Below are 21,032 nucleotides of genomic sequence, written 5' to 3'. Positions count from 1 at the left end.
CGGTGGCTGATTGTTATCTCTAATACAAAGATCAGAGAATCTACAAGCAATTAATTGGGGGTATGTTTATTATTCCCTCTTTTTCCTAATTGTTATCTCTAATACTGGTTTTACTTTTTCCTTCTAAAATTTCACGGAGTATGTAATTTGTCAAATGAGTGCAATACTATTGATAGGGAGAATATAAGTACTTCGAATTTCACAAACTATTCATAGCAATGTATGTACGCTTGTTAATGAAGGTCACGAAATGATGATCCATCTTTCAAAGTTAAGTTTGTTATACCATTTGTTAAGTTAATACATATAGTTAATACCTCTGGCAAATGTGACTAGAGTTCGTTGGTGATAACCTTCAACTATTTTTAACTATTTTTCGGATGCTGGGATTCAATAGGTGAGTAGAGAGGAGCACTTTCGAAATATTTGGTAACTTATATTGTATTGTCATTTACTTATACTATTCTAGATATTTATATTAGTAGTGCATTGTAATGGTCTTGAAGTGAATTCACAACTGATTCCTTTATCCCATTTAATTTTTAGGCCGAGGCACATTTGGCACCATAATGTTCATATCATTTTAAGTTTTAAGAATGATTGCATGACACCAAAAAGTTCATCTGAAAATTTGGTTCTTTTCTATGTTACGAGGCTTCTTATGATAGTTTGTTGCTGCTACATTTGTTTCACCCTTGAACTCTTGGTACCTATTACCCATAAACATATATGTTTTAATTACTTGGTCTAAAAACCTAACATATGGATGCATGACCTAAGGATTTCCTAATTGTTATTTTATTTTTTGTTTGGTTGAGATGATTAGTCTTTATTAGTATAATGCATGCCTACCAGCTTTCATCTAACTTTTAAGTTTCAATATAAGGTTTGAAGTCTATTTAAACTCTATTGTTAAATGAAACAGGAACGTATGTGGCATTTGTTTGTTGTCTTGAAGGATGGAGGTGGTCCATATTGCAACAATTTCGACACTTTCTAACAAGACTTTCTTTCGGGCTAGTTATAAGCACATTGTAATGTAATGTACATTTTGTATTGTATTTTTCGCTTGGGAAATGTAAGTACTTAGTGCTTGCAAGTGACTTGAGAACTTTGAGAGTGATAGAATGAAAGAGATATTTTTGAATTGAGTTGATGGTGTATTTGTGCATTTAATGGATGAGTTTGTTTTTTAAATGAGTGGTCTCTTGGCCAGTTCTACAGGACTACTGCAAAGTGCATGTATAAATTAGTAAATAATTATTATTTTAAAAAAAAAATGAAATCTATTTTGTGATGCCAAACGGCCGTCACAAATATTTGTGATGCCAAAACTGCCGTCACTAAAGAAAGTGATGCCAAACTGCCATCACTAATATGTGACGCCAAAACGTCGTCACAAAAGAAAGTGCCGCCAAAATGCCATCACAAATTTGAGTAACGCCAAAATGTCGTCACAAAAAAAAATGACGCCAAATTTCTGAAGCCAAAATGGCGTCACTAAAATTATTTGTGACGCCAAATAGACGTCACAAAATTGCTGATATGGTTTAGTGGAAAACAATGAGCATTTAGTTACTACATTTATGAACAAAGAAGATGTTGATTTTGATAAAATTCAAAGTTGATGAAGAAGACACGAGTATTAGAGAGTAGTATTGATGTTGTACAAGGGTTAGTGGTAAGAGGAGGGTAGCAAGATAAGGCCTCTACAAGCAATGAGAGGTTTAGGTCCAAGTCAAAGAAGTCGTTGAAATAGGTAAAGTGCTACAATTGCAATGAAAATGGGCATTACGCGAGTGATTGTCCTAAACCAAAGAAAAGTAACAAGAAGTATGGTAAGAAGAAAGGTAAGGTTACTGATGAGGTAAGTTGTGCATCAAGCTTTGAAGTGGAAGATGTAAGTCTTTCAGTGTCTACACAAGACGACCACGTGAGCGATCATTGGATTCTTGATTTCGGGTGTTCCTTCTATATGTGCCCGAATAGAAAGTGGTTTACTTCTTAAAAGAACATTGATGGCGGTTCTGTTTTGATGGGTAATGACCATGCGTGTAAGACGGTTGGGATTGAAACTATACGGGTTAAGATGCATGATGGTATTGTGAGGATTCTAAATTATGTGAGACATGTTCCCGAGCTAAAGAAAAACTTTATTTCTTTTGGTACCTTGGATTCCAAAGGCCACAAGTTTGTGGGAGAATGTAGAGTCTTAAAGATTGTTAGTGGCTTTTTAGTTGTTATGAAGGGTCAAAGACATGGAACCTTGTATACTTTGATGGGTAGTACAGTGACAGGCAATGTAGCAATGAGTACATGTAGTGATGATTCTGAGTGCACTAAGATATGACATATGCGTCTAGGGCATATGAGTAAAAGGGGTTTGTCTGATTTGTACAAGCGAGGGTTGTTGAAGGACTTGAAGAAGCCAACCATGGGATTCTGTGAGCATTGTGTCTATGGAAAACAATGTAGAGTTAAGTTCAGTTCGAGCAAGCACACGACTATATTCATTCTTGATTATGTGCATACGGATGTGTGTGGACCATCCAAAGTGGCTTCTAAAGGAGGTAACTATTATTATGTCTCATTCATTGATAATCATACTCGCTATGTGTGGGTGTATACACCATAATAAGATATTTACAACACAGACCTTTTTTGCTTTGCAACGGTTATTTACCGTTAGCAAATTGTCAACGTTATATAAGTGTTAGTAATGTTGTTAAGTGTTGCTTTAATTCCGGTGAATTTCATAAATTAATTTCTAACGCTTAAAAATCCGTTTGAGAAGTGTTACAAATCAAAAATTCAAAAATTTCGTGAAAGAAAAAAACCAAAAACAATCGCGCTCTATCATTTCGATCGAAATATAAAAGATAACCTTAATTTTAGTCTCTCTCCTCTCTCTTTCTCTCACCGCCGCTACACTCTTATGTCTCCTCCCTCTCACTCACTGTCGGTACCCTTTTCTCTCTCTCTCTCACTTGGGTTAATACTACTTCAATTTTGCTTGGCTTGATACTGCTCCAAATTTTCTTGCTTCAAAGGTACGATTTTTATTTTTGCCGATGCGCTGGAGCGAGCTTTGCAATATTTTCAGTTAATTCGGATCTCTGAAAGGTTATTTTTTTTTTGAGTTTATTGTTTTAAATTAATTTTTTGCTGTTTATGACACCTTAGAGGATGTACCGGAAGATGTAAAGTTCAACTGCTTAAATACAGTATCGTAAATGATTGAGAGATGCTTCAATCAAATCCCTTTTGACCACGAATATTGTCTATCGAGGTGAGTGTACTTGTTCTCACAGTTTCCCTCATGCTTATGCTCACAATCACTTTTGTTAATGTGATTGCCATTTTTTGTTGTTTATGATTACTTCATGCGCTGTTTGCATTAGTGTCTATGTAAGATTGTTGTTACTGTATGCTATCTCCACAGTTGACACTTTTAGGTTTATTGATTTATCTTATATGTATTCAGAGACTGGATGCTTTGAATCTGCGCCTCTCAGAGAGTGTGCACAGGCCAATATACTCATATACTTCCAGAAATAATGTTTTCAAGTGCCATTCTTTCCTTATCCCTGGGCAAGCAAATGAGATTCCTATTCTAAAAACTGTTGTCACAGCTATTTCGCCGAGGTACTGCTCTCTTTCTAAATTGTATTGGAGGAGTCAGGAAAGCTTGTATTATTTCTGTTTCCTTGATGGTGTTTGTTGTTGGTTTTCTTTATTTTATACAGGTCATGTGACATGTATGGTGGCAGTCCTCTTGTACTACGGCTGGTCCCAGCAATCAGCATCATTGCTTTTGCTGTATGGGGCTTAGCGCCATTTCTGCGTCATAGTAGGAACATTTTCCTCTGTCTACGTGTGTTTCATTATTTTTAACCTTACCAAATTTTGTTTTTCAACCTTGTACTTATATTTCTTTTCATTTTGTGGTTACTTCTGCACTCGACATGCTACTTAAGTGCTTATATTTCTTCTTCGTACTTGGTTGCAGCGCAATGATAGTAGCTGGAAAAAGAGTAGCACACATTATGTAATGTCCTCTTATATTCAACCGTTGCTGTTGTGGACAGGAGCAGCACTTGTCTGCAGGTGTCTATAATTCGGTCATGTAATTGCGAGAATAATATCTACCTTTTTCTTTTTATTCCATCTGCTAGACAATCCTCTATGTAAGTTTTTCTTCCATCTGCCTGATCCTATGTTTTTGCAGGGCATTGGATCCAATAAGTTTACCTTCTGAAGCTAGTCAGCTTGTTAAACAGCATCTTTTGAATTTTGTCAGATCATTATCAACTGTTTTGGCCTTTGCATATTGTCTATCAAGGTGAGTGTACTTGTTCTCACAGTTTCAGTTCTTGAGAATTTGTTCATGTCATTTTGCAAGAATGTTAATCTTTGTATATTTATCTAGTTGCATTAGGATAATTTATCAGACCGGAAACAGTAAACTCTTGAAACTGTTTGATGAGACAAATAATTAGTAATTGAGGTTTTGTTGATATGATAAATTTCCTATTGCTTTACTGAAGTGCCCTAGTTTTGTTTTTGTTTTTGTTTTTTTACGTATTTTATCTAAATTTTGGTCTATTTATTAATTGAAATCAACTTTTTTCTTTATTGACTTGTCTTTTCTTTCTTGATAGTTGCATGCAACATACTTCCAATCATAACCATGATCTCTATCCTCTTTTTTTTTGTTATTTGTTTGCTTTGTTGTTTGCTTTGATTACGGTATTGCTTGATGCTGTTTTTAATAACTAAAAATGCTTATTTTTGTATTTTACTTGTTCATGCAGCTTGATTCAACAGACTCAAAAGTTTTTTATGGAGACAAATGACTCCAATGATACAAGGAATGTATGTTACTACTGCTTTTGATTGTGCAACTTTCCATTCTTATCTTGTTTATAAGGTTCACTTTTAACCGTAATTGTAGCTCTAATAGAAACCAAAACTAATTAAAGTTATGCACTATACCTTTTCAACTGACAAGGAGACATTAGTGATGATCTTTAACCTGCTAGTTATTTTATGATGAAGCTAAGCCTCTGGTTTTCTAGGAACTGCTTGTATTGTGTTTTCTTCTTCTGCGATTATGTTAAAAATGATTGCTTCAAAAGAAAAGAAAGAAAAGCTATTTGTTCAGGATATTATCATTGTGTCCTATTTTTGCAGTAAAGAAAACGCTTGTGTTTGTAGTAGTTAGTAGTCATATTTGATTTCAAATCAGAGTATGCTAAGGCCCATGGGCAAAATTTCCCAAAAGAAATACAGATTAGAAAAGAATGCAGCAAAAGAAGGATAGAAAGAGTAAGAAACAATTAAATACTTCTGCAAAACAAATAATAAGTTGTCTTTGGACTCAGAGTATGTTCCACTCGGTATATTTTTAAGTTAAATTTGTCTTCGCTAATCCATTAAAGTTTCCTGCTATATTCCTGAATACATCAAGGATGGCATTTAATATGGATTATACGTTACTCTATAATATTCTTGAACTCTGGCAGATGGGCTTCCAATTTGTGGGGAAAACTGTGTACACTGCAGTGTGGATTGCTGCAGTTTCATTGTTCATGGAGTTGCTGGGGTTTTCTACACATAAATGGCTTACTGTCGGAGGTCTTGGAACAGTGTTGCTGACCCTCGCCGAGCGTGAGGTGTAAATAATCCCATCCCACCCAATTTTCCGTATTTGTCTATATCTCATGTGTCCCCTCACAAGTAAATTTCTTTTGGCATAATAAAATGGAAGATTTACGATGACATTTATGTATTTTTCCATGTGAGTAATAGCTCACTTTTGCAATTCCAAGAGTTGATGTGAAGCTTGGTTGACGCTTAATGTTCTCAGATATTTGCAAACTTCCTGTCAAGCGCAATGATCCATGCGACCAGACCATTTATTGTGAATGAATAGATCCAAACAAAAATTGAAGGCTACGATGTTTCTAGTACTGTCGAGGTATGTATTGCGTGTGAAATATGTGCATTTTTTACCTTTATTAAAGATTTAAAGGGAATAAAATTTAAGATACAGAAAGTAAGATATGGTGTGCATCACAAGTTCTTACAAATGCACTTGTAATTCATGTATTATTGTTTCAGCATGTGGGTTGGTGGTCACCCACTATAATAAGAGGTGGAGATCGTGAAGCAGTTCACATTCCAAACCACAAGTTTACTGTGAATGTCGTGAGGAATCTTAGTCAGAAGACCCATTGATGTATCAAGACACACCTTGCCATAAGTCACTTGGATGTCAGTAAGATTAATGTAAGGACCAGTCCAGATCTTGCATTCGTTAGGGACAGAATTGCCTTGTAGAGATAAATCTGCACATCAACTTAATTTAGGTGTTCTACTCCCTCTATTTGTCGTGCAGAGTATTGTAGCAGATATGCGCAAAGTCTTGGCAAAAAATCCTCAGGTCGAGCAGCAAAGGCTTCATAGGAGAGTATTTCTGGAAAATATTAATCCGGAAAACCAGGCGCTACTGGTAAGCCTTTTGTGTTTCCTTTCCCAGTTGATATAAGGTGGATCTGGAGCTACCTTTATGCAGTATTTTATGGATTCTACTTGTTATATTTCGAAGACATGGATGTTATACACTTATACCTTGTAGCTTCAAGCTATACTTCCTTAAAGGGCAGTTGTTAGCATTTCTCCATTTTGTTATGAAAGTTGCATGAATATGAACATTTGATAAGTACATATAGTAATGGGGCTTAGTAATGCATGCTTTCAAGAGCTCTAATGTAAGTGGGAGTCACTTGTGGCCAAAAAAGGGAAGAATACTCTTTCATGTAATTGTATAAGATAGTAGTAGGTTAGCACGCATCATTGGCACCTTGCTAGTGATCTTACTACTTGACCAAGGGCTCTTTCGGATTCCTTCATACGACTTTTTTATTAGACTTTAATTAACTTTTATCTATCCCCCAAAAAAGAAGGTACTAATTGCAACTAGTACTGATTGCAGAGTTGCAATCAGTACTTGATGTCAGTGTTCAATTTCCTGTTGAGTGTTTGTTTTTCTTTTTTTTTTCTTTTTTTTGAAGGATGGTCACTCAGTTAAAGGATTCAGTGATTTTGGTAAAGTGATTGATATCCATTTGTGTTCTTAATAAAATGGTAGTTATTTCGTAGAAGGTTTTATCGATTCTATTTTCTTATTTTTTTTTGCTATGTCTCATTATTTTGGCATGCTTTCTTCAAATTATATATATATATATTGTTGTTGATGATGCAGGCCATTAACATGAGGGAGAGTGATCAAGAGTTAAATTTGTTTCTTGAAATGTATCGGCATGAATCCACCAAATCCAGGTTAGCATAGCTTATTTTAGTAGTCTAGTACTTTTGTGTTACCCCACTCCATTCTCCTGCCTCCCATTTTGTTTAGTCTTAGGCTGGTGATAAGTTCACCCATCATCTTAATCACTACACTTTTACTTTATAACTTTTACTGTTCATGTTCTCTAACGAAGTTTACTAGTTAACTACACCCATCCAGAAAAGTTAGTCACAGTTTCTTCTTCTGTGTTATTATTTTTTATTTATTGTATGTGCGTGTGCGTGTGTGCGTGTGTGTGGCTGCTTACTAGTATCATTTAGTGGAAAAGAAAAGTAAAAACTTGTTTAACTTGTTTATACCAAGTTATGAGAAATTTGAATAAATATGCGTAGTTTCATTCACAGGAAAAATGCAGAAAGGCTATAGGCTGCTTCTTAATGATAGACATGGTTGCAATGAAAAATAAGTTAGTCCACTTATCACTACACCATAATAGGATATTTGTAACACTCACTTTTTTTTCTTTGCAACGGTTATTTACCATTAGCAAGTTGTCAATGCTATATAAGTGTTAGCAATGTTGTAAAGCGTTATTTTATTTCGGTGAATTTTCGGAATTAATTGCTAACACTTAAAAATCGATTACCGCTTTGCTCGACTTTCTTCTTTCTTCTCATTTGTTCAACTTCTTACTTTCTTTAGGTGGATTTTCAAATATTTAATTAATTGCATGAGTTTAATTAGAACTATTGTATTTCTAAGTTCATTATTTGTTTTGTGAATTTTTAGGAATTAGATGAACTTTGTGGAGCTGCGGATTTATAGTGAGTGAGGCCATCACCAATATTTGGTATTGCAGTGATTCGAGATTGCTTGGAAAATCGTATTGAATATGTTACCTTTATTTGTAAATATGAATTTGTAACTCTTAGAAAATATTTTGAAGTTATATTGTATACATGGTTTAACGAATATCTTATTTTTTTCAGTCTTTTGCTTGTGTTTGCAATTATTTACTTGTCAAATAGTATGAAAAGGCAATGGGGACTTTATCATGGAATTGAGATGTTTGTTTTAACATGGAAATGAGATGTTTGTTTTAATATAGAACAAGTAGTGTTAATTTTGCAGGTTAAGTGCATTCTAATATTTTTGCATGTTAAGTATGTCAAATGGTTTGTTACAAAATATGAGATTTTTTTTTTTTAATTTGCAACCCATCAGCAACGGTTCATAACCGTTACAAATTTAAAAACGTTGCTAAAATTTTATAAGAAACAGACATAAACAAGCGTTACAAATAATATTTGCAATGCTTAAAAACCGTTCGAAATTTCTGTTTGCAATGGTTAATAACTGTTGCAAAAATTTCCAATACTTTACCCACGCCATATTTGCAACACTTAAAAAGCGTTGCGAAAATTATTAGCAACGGTTTTTTGTCGTTGCAAATAGCCTATTATGGTGTAGTATATAATGAAAACTAAAGATGAAGTGTTTGAGATATTTAAGAAGTGGAAAGCAAGGGTTGAGAATCACACAGAAAGGAAAGTGAAGACTTTAAGGTCTTATAATGATACTGAATATACCTATGGTCATTCCAAGGAATTATGTGCGCAACATGGTATTGCTAGACACTGGACAGTGAAGGGCATGCCTCAGTAGAATGGGATGGCAGAGAGGATGAATAGAACATTGCTTGAAAGAGCGAGATGTTTGTTGTCTAATGCTAGTTTCCGCAGAGAGTATTGGGCATATGCAATGTCCATGGTGTGTTACTTGTATAGTAGGTCACTGATTCCAGCAATCGATTGCAAGACACCTTATGAGGTGTGGTCAGGGAAACTAGCTGATTACAGTATTTTGCGTGTGTTTGGATCTACAGCTTACTACCACGTGAGGGAAAACAAGATTGATCCTAGAGCTAAGAAGGCAATATTCTTGGGTTTCGCAAATAAGGTAAAGGGATACAGATTATGGTGTCTTGAAAATAACAAGTTCCTAGTCAGTAGAGATGTTACCTTTGATGAAACTTCGGTGCTATCTTTTAGCAAACTGAAGAAAGCTGAACATAGTGGTGATTTTATGGAAACTCAGGCTACTGAGCGTGAGTTGTCTGATGCAGCAGATGATTGGTTGGTTCATGATGATGTACAAAATCATGGAACCCCACAACAACATGAAGAAGAGCATGAGCATCCGCAACTTGATTTGGCAAGCACTAGGCCAAAGAGACAAGTTAAGGAAGTGCACAAGTATGGGCACGATAAGCCGGTGAAATATTATGGTAGGGTGGATTCAGTAGCATATGCACTGAATATTGAAGGTGATGAGCCAAATAGCTTCAAAGAAGTTGTTAGAGATGATCATTATATATATTGGTTAGTAGCTATGTAAGAAAAGATGAAATCTCTTGATAGGAATCACACATGGGACCTTGTTTTGTTGTCGAAGGGCTATTGGTAAGAGGGCTATTGGTAGCAAATGGGTGTTCAGAAAGAAAGAGGTCCTTCCTGAGTCGAGTGGTACTGGGTACAAGGCAAAAGTGGTAGCAAAATATTTCTCACAAAAAGAAGGTGTTGATTACAATGAGATTTTATCACCGGTGGTCAAGCATACTTCTATTCATGTGTTATTGAGTTTGGTAGCTTACTTCGACTTGGAGTTAGAGCAACTTGATGTGAAAACTGCTTTCTTGCATGGAGACTTGGGGGAAGAGATCTATATGAGACAACTGGAAGGTTTTGTTGTTACTAAGAAAGAATATCATGTGTGTAAGCTAAATAGGTCATTGTATGGTTTAAAGCAATCGCCACGGCAATGGTACATGCGCTTTAACAGTTTCATGATGAAGCATAAGTATACCCGAAGTAAGTATAATTGTTGCATTTACTTTCGTAGACTTCGTGGTGATGACTTTATTTATCTCTTGTTTTATGTAGGTGATATGCTTATTGCTTCCAAAAACATGGTGGAGATAGAAAAGTTGAAATCTCAATTTAGCTATGAGTTTGAGATGAAAGACTTGGGTGGAGCCAAGAAGATATTGGGCATGGAGATTGAAATAGATAGGAAGAAGTGAATGCTAGTTGTATCTCATAAGAAATACCTTCAGAAAGTGATTTCTAGATTTGGTATGGAGAATGCGAAGTCGGTTTCTAATCATTTGGCTGGGCATTTTAGGCTTTTAGCTAGGTTCTCTCCTAGCTCGGAGGAGGAGCAAGAGCATATGGCTCGAGTTCTTTATGCTAGTGCAGAAGGCAGTTTGATGTATGTTATGGTGTGCACACACCCAGACATTTCACAAGCAGTCAATGGTGTGAATAGGTATATGGCAAATCCTGGGAAACAATATTGGGAGGCAGTGAAATGGGTTTTGAGGTACTTGAAGGGTAACTTGAAAATGGGATTAGTTTATGGTGGAGATATAAACTTGTCATGTCAGTGGTTATGTGGACTCAGACTATGCAAGTGATCTAGACAGACGAAGATCTACTACTGATTATGTGTTTATGATACATAGTGCGCCGGTTAATTGGAGGTCTATGCTGCAAGCTACAGTGACTTTATCTACTATAAAGGCAGAGTATATGGCAGTGGCAAAAGCAGTGAAGGAGGCATTATGGCTTCGAGGTCTTCTAGATGATATGAGTATTGAGTAGGACAATGTTGCTTTGTATTGTGATAGTCAGAGTGTTATTCATTTGGCAAAAATCAGGTCCATCATGCTAGGACCAAACATATTGATGTCCGTTATCACTTTGTACGAGATGTGGTTGAGGATGGTGATGTAGTACTTGAGAAAGTGGGCACCAAAGACAACCCCGCTGATATGTTGACCAGGGTTGTCACCGAAGTTAAGTTCCAACATTGTGTGGACTTACTCTAAATCCTTCGGGGCGGTTGATGGCGAGTTCGAGATGTGGTTTCTTGGTGGATAGTGTTCAGCTCGGTTTTATGTGTTAAAACCTCACCGAGGTGGAGAATGTTGAAAAACAAGTACTGACTATGTATAAATATATGGGCACGCGCCCCCTAATATACCTTGGGAGAAGGGGTGCACGCCCCCTAGCCTACATCAGCAGAGTTGCTCCAGAAAAGGCGAACATCAGTACTGGAAGTTGATAATTCACAAGGGGCGCACACCCGATAATATACCTTGGTGAAAGGGCGCACACCCCTTAGTCTCTACACAACCAAAGTTCTAGTTTCTCACAGATATTTCAGCATGACTCGGAATTTCAGTGACACCGAATTCCAGTAACTATATAAAAGAAGTTAGTTTTATTTGACCTAACAACTTCAAGAGAAAAGAAAATAGAGATTAGTGATGGCACTTGTCAAGTGAGTGATTGATTGATTCATTATTTGTGAGTGATTAAGAGCTCCTCTTGTAGTATTTTTGTTCATCTAGTGAAATCATCGATCTCGTCGTGTGGATGTAGGCATATTGTTGAACCACCTTAAATCCTTGTGTTGTGGTGTGTGTTGTTTACTACATCTATTTACTTGTTTATACCTTGCTTGTTGAAGAAGATATTGGGTATTGTTAAGAACATTTGTGTTTGATTAAATGTAACACCTTTGTGGTTGATCTTGTTTCCACTTTGTGATTCTTACAACACCATCGCACCAAACCACAATAGTACAGTGTATAGAGTTAGCGGGTTAGCATTTGCAGAGGCAATGGTTTTTCTTACATCCGCCAATACCTATGGCGTACATGATTTTGTTTGTTTTTTCAGACTCCCCAACTGCTATTGTCAAAGGCGTGTGTGGGAAAAAAATTTAAAAAAAATTGTAATCACCACACAGTGTGGCGTGTAGCCCTCCAATCATACTGGCAATGACTGGCGTGTAGACTTAACGCTATCTTCGTTAAAACTGATGATATAGATAGGTAAACTTATACTGACAATATAGATAGGTAAACTTATACTGATAACGTTGGCGTTGGCGGGTTAGCGTTTGACGCACCATTGGATTAGAATCTCCATGATATTTGGTGTTTGGGCACCATTGGACTTAGCCTTAAGTGTTGAGATTAATACAAATCTGTGCATCATATTAATATACTAGCCAATTAGCCCGCCTGCGGCCGGGCCTGCTATATTGATAGTTCATGATGAACTGTTTTTACTTTTATCAAACTATTAACAACTACAATACAGCATTACCTAGCGTTACCTGCCATTAGCTGCATTACCTACCATTGGTGGCAGAGTATTGACTGACTTTCCTCCACTGAAATATAATTACATCCAAGATCTTAACAAACATGGTGAGGCAAACGAAAAGAAATTGTATATATATAGAGTTCTAGACTTATAAAAGAAGTTGTTCATAACGTAGTGATTATAAAAATATAAATCACCTAGCTAAGCAACTTTAAAGGGGAAGAAAGCTTATATCACTAATGTTATTAACCCATAAAATATCTATACCATAGTGGTTATTGGTGGTGTTTGCCCGAGAGCTGTCATTTCTAATCTATGTAGCAATGTCCTTATTAACCGCACCAAGGCCAAGCACAGTATGAAATATGAACACCCAAGTTGATGTCCCTGGGACACTTGAAGAGAACTCAAGCACACTATTCCACAGTCCGTCCACGATAGCCATTCTCCATGGCGAGCAATACTAACCCCATCCATGTATCTAAACTCTGCCTCTCCCTCAACCCATTTCTGTCGCATGAAGTCATTGATCTAAATATTGGAAAAACCAACTCTAAGTAAAGAGAAGAAGAAAAAGTTAATCCAAAAAGCATAGTTGTGAAACATTTTTCCATAGCCTTTTTTGGTCCATTGGCTCATGAGCCATGACTTATATGTAGAATAATTTTTACAATAAATAAAAATATATGTGAAAATAGATAGGGAAAGGAGGGAGATGGTGGAAGAGGGGACAAAAGGTAAGCATTTCTTGTTGGCAATACGATGAGTACAATAATGCAAGATTTAAAAATCAATCATATTAAACAGTGTGGTATGATATAAGTGTGACATTGATGATTGAAAATGTAATAAATGTCCTCAGAACATGCTCCATCGAATTACACTCGAATTCATCATGGTAGGTGGCATTCTATCCATCTTGGACACACCACAGAAGGTGTGTCCTTCCTGCATGGGCAAAGAACATCTCACGTGGGAGATCCAAACTCATACCCAATGCTGACCCTTGCTTGCCAGAGATGAAGTAGAAGCCGAAGGTGGGTCCTGTTGAGTCTTGAAAAACCATTTCCAACTGGTTGTGTTAAGAGATCCATGTTGACCTTATATACTCACTTCTCCCCCACCCACGCTGAAGTGGCAGTGTACAGATGTGGTAGTGGGCTAGGGTTTCCGCATCCTAGATACTACAAATCTCAAGTATATGGCCATTTGTTATCCAGAGCAACCACTTCCTGTATATAACAGGCCCAGTTATAACTCTCCCAGCAGAAAGCATCCTTTGTGCTGACCATCCTCTACCCTCAATGTGATAGAAGATATACATGCTTCTGCTCTGGTCAAATTCAATTGCCTCTCCCATCAGCAAAATGATCCCACCGTCCTCTATGGGATAGGTGCCACTGAAACACCCTCTCCAACTACCAATAGGTCTAGCATCAACATGAGGCAAGTCGGGTAAGGGAAAGACATTCCAAGTCTTCAGATGCACAATGTTATATGTGTGTTAATGGGTAAAAACAGAAGTCTCAGAGTCTTTCACAGTATCTGTTTGTTGTTAGCTTGAAAAGGAAATAAGTAGCTAGCTCTTTGGGTGAAACCCCAAAAGCAATGTTTTCAGTGGTCCTACGTAAGGGGTTGACAAACAAAATTGATAAAAGTGCTCAAGACTGTTAGTCTATGGTCAGAAAAAGAGAGAGTCTTCCAAAGAGAGAGTGTGAGATATAAAATAGTGTTCCATGCAAAGATATCTAATACAAAGCTTGACATCGATGAATCGAAGTCCGATCAATCGTACTCATGTCTCTTGTCATCACCTAAAGTCACTGAATTATTTACTTCACTTTCTCTCTCTTATTAACATCTGCAGGTAATGACGACCAAACCAATTTAGTAAAAAAAGTGAAAGTAGATCCAATTATCAGATTCTCATAGCCACCATTTCAATGTTTTGTCATTTCTTTATCAGTGTCCACCGATCTAAAGTAGAAAATTTTGAAACCCCATCCAGTGATACACAGGAACATGGCTAGCTTCTATTTCAATATTTGGTCCTCTCTCCTTTTCAAATGTTCAAATTCAGAATTTGATTTATTATCAATCATCTTTTAACACTACGTACATGCATTTTCTTCTGGCAAGCAGGACCCAACCGTCCTCGTTAGACCAGAGAATAAAGCACTCACGCCACAATTTGTGTTCAAAGGAGGAGAGTCTCCTATCATCTAAATTATATATGGTAGCCCTCGCTTCATTCTAGTGTTTGCTGAGCATACCCTTCTCACGGAAAGTTCAACAATGCCTCCAGAGTTTTGGGGTGTTGGCATCAAGAAGAAGGATCAGGTATATGTAGCACACACAACTGGGAAACCATATCAACTCTGCCAGCTACCTGTAATATAGATGTGTAGATTGTTATATTGGCCTGTAATACTTAGTAACTGCGAGACAATGATCACCCATTGTTGTGATTGCCGACTATCAAAATGGAATTTTGCAATACCAAATTTGTCAATACACCAAGAAAAAAGCAAAAAAGCAAATTTGCTCTTCCAAGTATGCATGTCAAGTTGACCAAAACCATGTCTATTAAGTGTACGTCTTCAAGCAGGATTTCTCAACAAAGTAACTGGTCAGACAATCTCCACTAAATACTAAAATTTTCGAATCACTAAACCAACACATGCTTCACACTCTGTCAGGAAAGATGGACTAATCAAGATGAGTGGGAGCAACTAATGGTGGTAGTTAACCTGATATGGCACTTTGTAGAGAAGAGAAAACTAACAATAGCGTCAGGAATGCCACTAACTAACATTTCATTGAGCAACATACTTTGTGTCGTGTTCTTCCACCTTGCATGACATCATCTATAAATATAAATTTGTCCAAGCCTTATTGGTCTTTGGTATAACAAATTCCCAGCTACATGTTAAGAAATTACTCTATTAGAAGTTTAACATATTGAGACCATATTTACACCAATCAAATCACCTACTCTTCATAGTTTGAACTCTCAAGAATTTTACCAAAAAACTTAGCCATTATCCTATCTGTTTCACACATAATATCCTAAACGGAAATTTTATATGTGATTATGCACACATCTCCAAACCTAATTAATTACAATAAGTTGATTCTTGACTTGTCATAAAAATGCTTTTAACTTTAAAGAAATTGTTTTGATATGAAAATGCTTTTGGTGAGGCAGACCTTACCCAAGGAACTGACTTCGCGATTCAACCCTCGCTCTGCAAAATTTAAAATTCTCAAAGTGCAACTCAAATTGCCAAGTACAAAGTGTATGTTACAATGATTCTTTGCGAGCTGTGCTAGGCATACTAACAAAATGTTTATGCTCACTACAACTGATACAACGAATAGCAATTTAAGATGGCCATACCTTGTATTCCCATGGTTGTGTTCGTCTTGCATGCCATAACTGATAAAGTGTTTTCGAAAACTCAAAAGATCAAGTTGTTCATTAGAAAAGAATGAAACAGAAATATGTAAAAAGAAAAATTAAAGAAACCCAAATACAAAAATTAGGGAAGTTTGTACCTCAAGCAAAATGGGTTCCTTCGACTGCTATTAATTAAAAGATATACATACAAAACCCTCATCTACTCCAAAATTAAATTGAAAGGTACTATCTAGTATCTATTGAAAAGTAATGATTATCCAAATTTCCAATTTGAAGAGGAAGAAAATGATCTTATTGACAATCGTATTCAATCGAGCAAAGAAAGAAAATAAAAACTGGAAGAAAGAAAGTGAGACAGTGCCTACACATGTTTGTAGAAGATATAGAGCTGGATGGCGTCAACATTAAACTAAAGAAGTGATTAAACCTTTCACATTGCACCTGTTAAGTTTCTAATAGCACCTCCTAGTCTCTATAATTTTATATTGTCAAACCACTAATATAACACTTATTCATATCATTTCAAGTACAAATAAATAGTTTGATATAGATTTAATCTAAAAAAATTACACCAATTCAAGAGAATCAATAATGAATCGAAAAGCGAGAATGAAGAATAGAGAACACCACAATGAATAGGATTCAAGAATTAAAATCCATAACAATATGTGTATGAGGGGGGTGGGTTGTAAATAAATCAATTGCAGAAATCAAAGATTCAAAGACATAGACCACCAAAAGATAGATCGTAAGTTCGTAACACTATAGACATACCAATACCATACACTTGAGGTTGACGACGCTACTTTCGATCGTTAATTAGACAACAATAATGCATGCCATCTTGCATTTTCAGGCATCCCTCCTGCATTAACTCCAAACTCGTTGTAGACATCAATATACAGAAGTAAATCGTGAATTTTTCAACACAAAGAATCGAATCAAATTCTAGCACCATGAAGAAAAGCCAATGGAAAACTAAAAGTGCGAGTGGGTAATTTTTTTGTTGATCCTAACTCCAATCCATATTGGACGTGGTTTAATTTTGGAAGAAGAGAAGAATAAGAGAGAGGGTTTGAAGAGATGAATTTTTTTTGGAGAGTTGGGAGTGTTCTGTAGAATTGAAAAAAAACGTATAGAAAGAGAAATGGCCAAAAAAAGGGCGTAGAATTCATTTTTTTATGAAAAATCTGATGTGTCAGTCTCAGAGAAAAAAAAGGGGCTGACGTGGGTCACTGGGAGCATTTTCCACTACTCAGTATTAATGGTCTTTGATGATTAACATTATGCTGATTAACATTTAGCCACTGCCTGATCATACTGCTCTAGATTTTCATGTATTCCTTATGGAAAGAGAAATTTTTTAGCATTGATGTATGTCGGATGAATCAGCCTTCCATTTTCGAGCCAGTAACATAACAACTTTGGCTTCCCTTCAACTACATACTTCCATATGTGAGGCTTGCCATCAATGTCACATGCGCCCTCGAATGGAACCCAGGTTGCTTTATCCAACATATGCGACGTTCCTTTGCTCAGATCAGTGGTTTGAGGAAAACAAGCTCTAACTTTGGAAACCTGGAAGGATGGTGATGCATTAAGAACCCCTCATCATTGATTCCCGCTCTAAACCACTCATTTAACAGCTTCTGTAACTGCATTAACTTTTCGTCCCCTGGGTCTTCAAAGAACAGGGTCAGATTATCATCACCAGCACAGTTGGGCGAAGCGTTGACATTAGTAAATCCCATGTAAGTAAGAGCAGCATTCAAGTAAAGAATATTCAAAGCTGTGTCCAACCACCCAGTCCACAAAGATCCACTAGGCATCATCCCATCAAAAGTGAATGCACCACCACCATCTGTAACAATTGCCCTTTCTACTAATGAACGCACCAACATTGTCTTATACCCTTTCATTAGCAGTCTCTCCCTCTCATTCTTCGGCTCAAAACAAGAACAAATCACATCAATCATGAACAGAATGTCTTCCTTCAGCCTCTTCATATCAAACTTCTTCCAATCAAGCTCAACTATAACTGAAGCCTGCTCAATCTCTTGCCAAAAGTGTACCCAGTCAGTCGATGCCCACACCAGAGTATTCCTGAAACCAGTCTCTCTGCTGAAGCGTGCCCTGGAAGTAATGGTTGACAAAACATTGTCAAGAGGATACCTGAAACACTGCTCCAGAGCATCCAACATCATTGCTGCTGTCCAAAGAGATTTCCCCTATCTAATCTTCCGCCATGCCTTATCCAAACTCAACAACTTAGTGCGACACCCTAACCATGCACAAGCGAAAGGTAAAAACTGTACAAGGCCTCCAAACAAAATCCTCAACCTCTGACTTCAACCCATACTTTGACTTGACCCCAAAAGCTCTATACAAGGGACTAGCAGTCGCAGAATGGTTATAATTCTTCATCTTTACACTACCAGGCCCATCAGGAACAGCCAACCCAGACCCCAGACCAAGTGAGGCACAAGCCGACTCTAGCGTGAAGCACCCCATACGTAGTCTTCATGGAGTCTTCACGCCAGCTCCTAAGTCCTAACCTCGCCTCCCTCTATTACCTTGCGAGTGGCCTCCTCGAATTGGCTGCGAGCTACTGGGATGCTGCCCCCCGCATGCCCCACGATCTCTGAGAGCATATGCTCCACGATCTCTGAACGCATAGTGACTAGTGGTTGGCGGATGAGTGCTTGTGGATGTAGTGCCACACTTTCGACCTCTCTTGGCAGGGGGGTCTTTAACTTGACTCCGAGAACCACTCGGCCTTCTAGTTGCAGTCGGTGCAGGTAATTGCTGATCGGCATGCACCGGGGCCGCTTCCTCGTTAACTGGGGTAGCCCCACGGGGATCATCTCCATCAGACTCTACCTCTGCGGCAATGGGTGTCTTAGCAGAAACTTGGATGCCAGCGATTCCCAGTGAGCGACGAAAAGATTCAGCCTGTCTCAACTTTCCACTTTCATCCAAATTACGAATATGCTTCTGAACATACTCATACAGAGCAGTCCTGTTGGCATCATTCTTAAGCCAAGTCAAAAGATGAGAATCCCTAACAGTTCGACCAAACATATCTCTGAGGACATTAAAATTTAGGAGTGACATGTCATCCTTTGCCTTAGGAGTGACATTTCTAGCAGCGCAGTCTGTAAGGTAAGCATTCCAACAAGCCACATTAAAATCCATCTCATCCATTTCTTTATAGGTAGAAATGGGGACAGACTTGACCCTCATGTTCATATCATTCTGAAGAGCTCTAGCCATTGACAAAAGTGCTGCATCTTCATCAGTAGCATTAGGTGGTGCCTTCCTCAACAACTTAATCCTCAACAGCTTTTCAACCATTGCCCTATTACCTGGGGAAGACTTCAACCAATTACAGAAGCGGTAAAACCCAGTTGCAGAGCATCGCTGCACGCTTCCAGCAAAGTGTTGTTGAGGGAGAAGCATGAGCACAGAGTTCTTCTGATCCACAGACTGAATAGATGTAAACACCCTGATGGGCTTACAAAAGTCCTTGACCGTCAGAGGGATGTCCAAAATGGTAGCAGGAGTCCATTCAGAATAAGGGAGCCCAGTCCCAGCCAGCTTGTCCAACGCAGTACCCAACACAACAGCAGGCGCAGGCCGCACTAAAAAAGTATCCAACTCTCTAGGACGAACGTTGGTGGTGAGCTCAGTGTTCGACATGATGGCAGAGAAGAATAACTGAAACTTGTACAAATCCTACAATAAGTATGGAATAGCAATTAAAAACTACCTGAAACGTAAAACTTCAAATAAATTACTGGGCGCTGTTACCTTAAAATAAGATATATCCGTAAAACACTCTGGAAGATGTGGCGGCCGGGTGTGTTTCTGGCGGTATTGGCTATGGACCAAAGGGTAGTAGAATAATGGTTATTCCATCTATGTCCCTTTTTCATATGGGTTTATACCCCACCAACCACCCCACTTTTGTTTGTCCAAATAAACACCCCAAGTTTGAAAAAAAAAAAAACAAACCTTATATTTCTCATGAGTGTTTCTACACCAACTCACACTTTTGAACCGAATTTGTGAACACACTGACGTGGCAAGCAGAGAGACCTTGATTTTCAGTACTTCTTTGACCAATACACACGCACCCTCTGCCTGATGAGTGTCACGTCAGTGTGTTCACAAATTCGGTTCAAAAGATTCGGTTGCTATAGAATTTTGGATTTCTCATTCTCATCCGACATTTTCCCTCCATTTCTTTTTTCTTGTCCTAGCGAAACCAAACTCCCATCATTTTCAATTCCACCAAAATTTAGTTCCTTCAAATATGAGTGATGAAAATACTACACTCCATTCCATAAACCCCAATGAATGGCCTAATGAAATTGAAGAAGACTCAATTATTACAAGTTTCACGTTAGGGATTTTGGAGAATTCGATGTATGAGTCAGTCGAGAATGACAATGATCTTTATTACCACACATCTTACATAAATGAAGAGCGACAATCACCAGTGAGTTTTCTTTCTTTAATTTTTTTTTTTCACAATATTTTATCATCTAATGGATTTCGGCAGTAAGTTATTCCCATTAACATATGAAATAGAGCAAATTAAGGGTATCCCCTGATTTCCATAGTTAAAACTTGAATGGGATAATAGTATTCCAATAAAAAGTCGTTCAAGTTCGAAACTTGTATTAGCATACTAGCATAAATAAATTGAAGCTTTAGGGTGTGTTTGTTAACTGGTAAACTTCTAGTAGGAAAATATAAAATTTGCCAGTGTTTTCCCACTATAAATTTGCCAGACAAATCTATAGTGGGAAAATTTTAGTTTGCCAGTGTTTGTTTGCAAAAATTTATAGTGGGAAAATATAAGATTTGACAGTTTTGCCAGTGTTTGTTTACATGGTTTTTCTCCAGTGGCAAATGATATTTCAATTTTTTGGAGATATTTTTTTTGGTTTTCAAACTCAATGAAGTATAACAAAAAATTAAATAAAATACAAATAAAATAAAATAAAATACAATACAACTCAACTTTAATAGTATCCATAGGATGTCTTCTTAAACAACCATCGCAAAGATAGCAAAGAGCAAGAAAAGACACCACCACCACACCCACCACACCACC

The 21,032-nt window shown here is 37.3% G+C and overlaps 2 protein-coding genes across 3 annotated transcripts; one reads left to right on the top strand and one right to left on the bottom strand.

The window, feature by feature from the left end:
* Positions 1–2,909: 2,909 nt before the first annotated feature.
* On the top strand, positions 2,910–8,304 carry LOC147488660 (mechanosensitive ion channel protein 2, chloroplastic-like). 2 transcript variants are annotated; one of them, XM_086573365.1, is made up of 13 exons: positions 2,910–3,050; positions 3,184–3,289; positions 3,485–3,645; positions 3,747–3,871; positions 4,011–4,107; positions 4,229–4,342; positions 4,815–4,875; positions 5,526–5,675; positions 5,870–5,980; positions 6,124–6,291; positions 6,401–6,514; positions 7,268–7,344; positions 8,102–8,304. In XM_086573365.1, the coding sequence occupies exons 4-9, from the start codon at positions 3,757–3,759 to the stop codon at positions 5,933–5,935; spliced, it is 603 nt and encodes a 200-aa protein (XP_086429491.1). In that variant the 5' UTR covers positions 2,910–3,050; positions 3,184–3,289; positions 3,485–3,645; positions 3,747–3,756; the 3' UTR covers positions 5,936–5,980; positions 6,124–6,291; positions 6,401–6,514; positions 7,268–7,344; positions 8,102–8,304. The 2 variants fall into 2 exon arrangements, with proteins under 2 accessions (XP_086429491.1, XP_086429492.1); XM_086573366.1 differs by lacking the exon at positions 6,124–6,291.
* An 8,955-nt stretch (positions 8,305–17,259) lies between these two features.
* On the bottom strand, positions 17,260–19,904 carry LOC147488659 (uncharacterized). The gene is made up of 2 exons (XM_086575064.1): positions 19,721–19,904; positions 17,260–19,627 (listed from the first exon to the last, which is right to left on the bottom strand). Exon 2 carries the CDS (start codon positions 19,607–19,609, stop codon positions 18,461–18,463), a length of 1,149 nt encoding a protein of 382 aa, XP_086431190.1. The 5' UTR covers positions 19,610–19,627; positions 19,721–19,904; the 3' UTR covers positions 17,260–18,460.
* Between the last annotated feature and the right edge of the window lie 1,128 nt (positions 19,905–21,032).

Source organism: Coptis chinensis, chromosome 7 (genome assembly GCF_015680905.1).
Source record: "Coptis chinensis isolate HL-2020 chromosome 7, ASM1568090v1, whole genome shotgun sequence".
In the NCBI taxonomy this organism is placed as follows: domain Eukaryota; kingdom Viridiplantae; phylum Streptophyta; class Magnoliopsida; order Ranunculales; family Ranunculaceae; genus Coptis; species Coptis chinensis.
This window is presented reverse-complemented; position numbering and strand designations above follow the sequence as displayed.

Coding starts and splice junctions, on each gene's coding strand:
- LOC147488660 (XM_086573366.1), top strand. CDS start 3,757: ATGTATGGTGGCAGTCCTCTTGTACTACGGCTGGTCCCAGCAATCAGC. Junction 3,872..4,010: donor TAGGAACATTTTCCTCTGTC/TACGTGTGTTTC, acceptor CTTGGTTGCAGC/GCAATGATAGTAGCTGGAAA. Junction 4,108..4,228: donor GGAGCAGCACTTGTCTGCAG/GTGTCTATAATT, acceptor ATGTTTTTGCAG/GGCATTGGATCCAATAAGTT.
- LOC147488659 (XM_086575064.1), bottom strand. CDS start 19,609: ATGTCGAACACTGAGCTCACCACCAACGTTCGTCCTAGAGAGTTGGAT.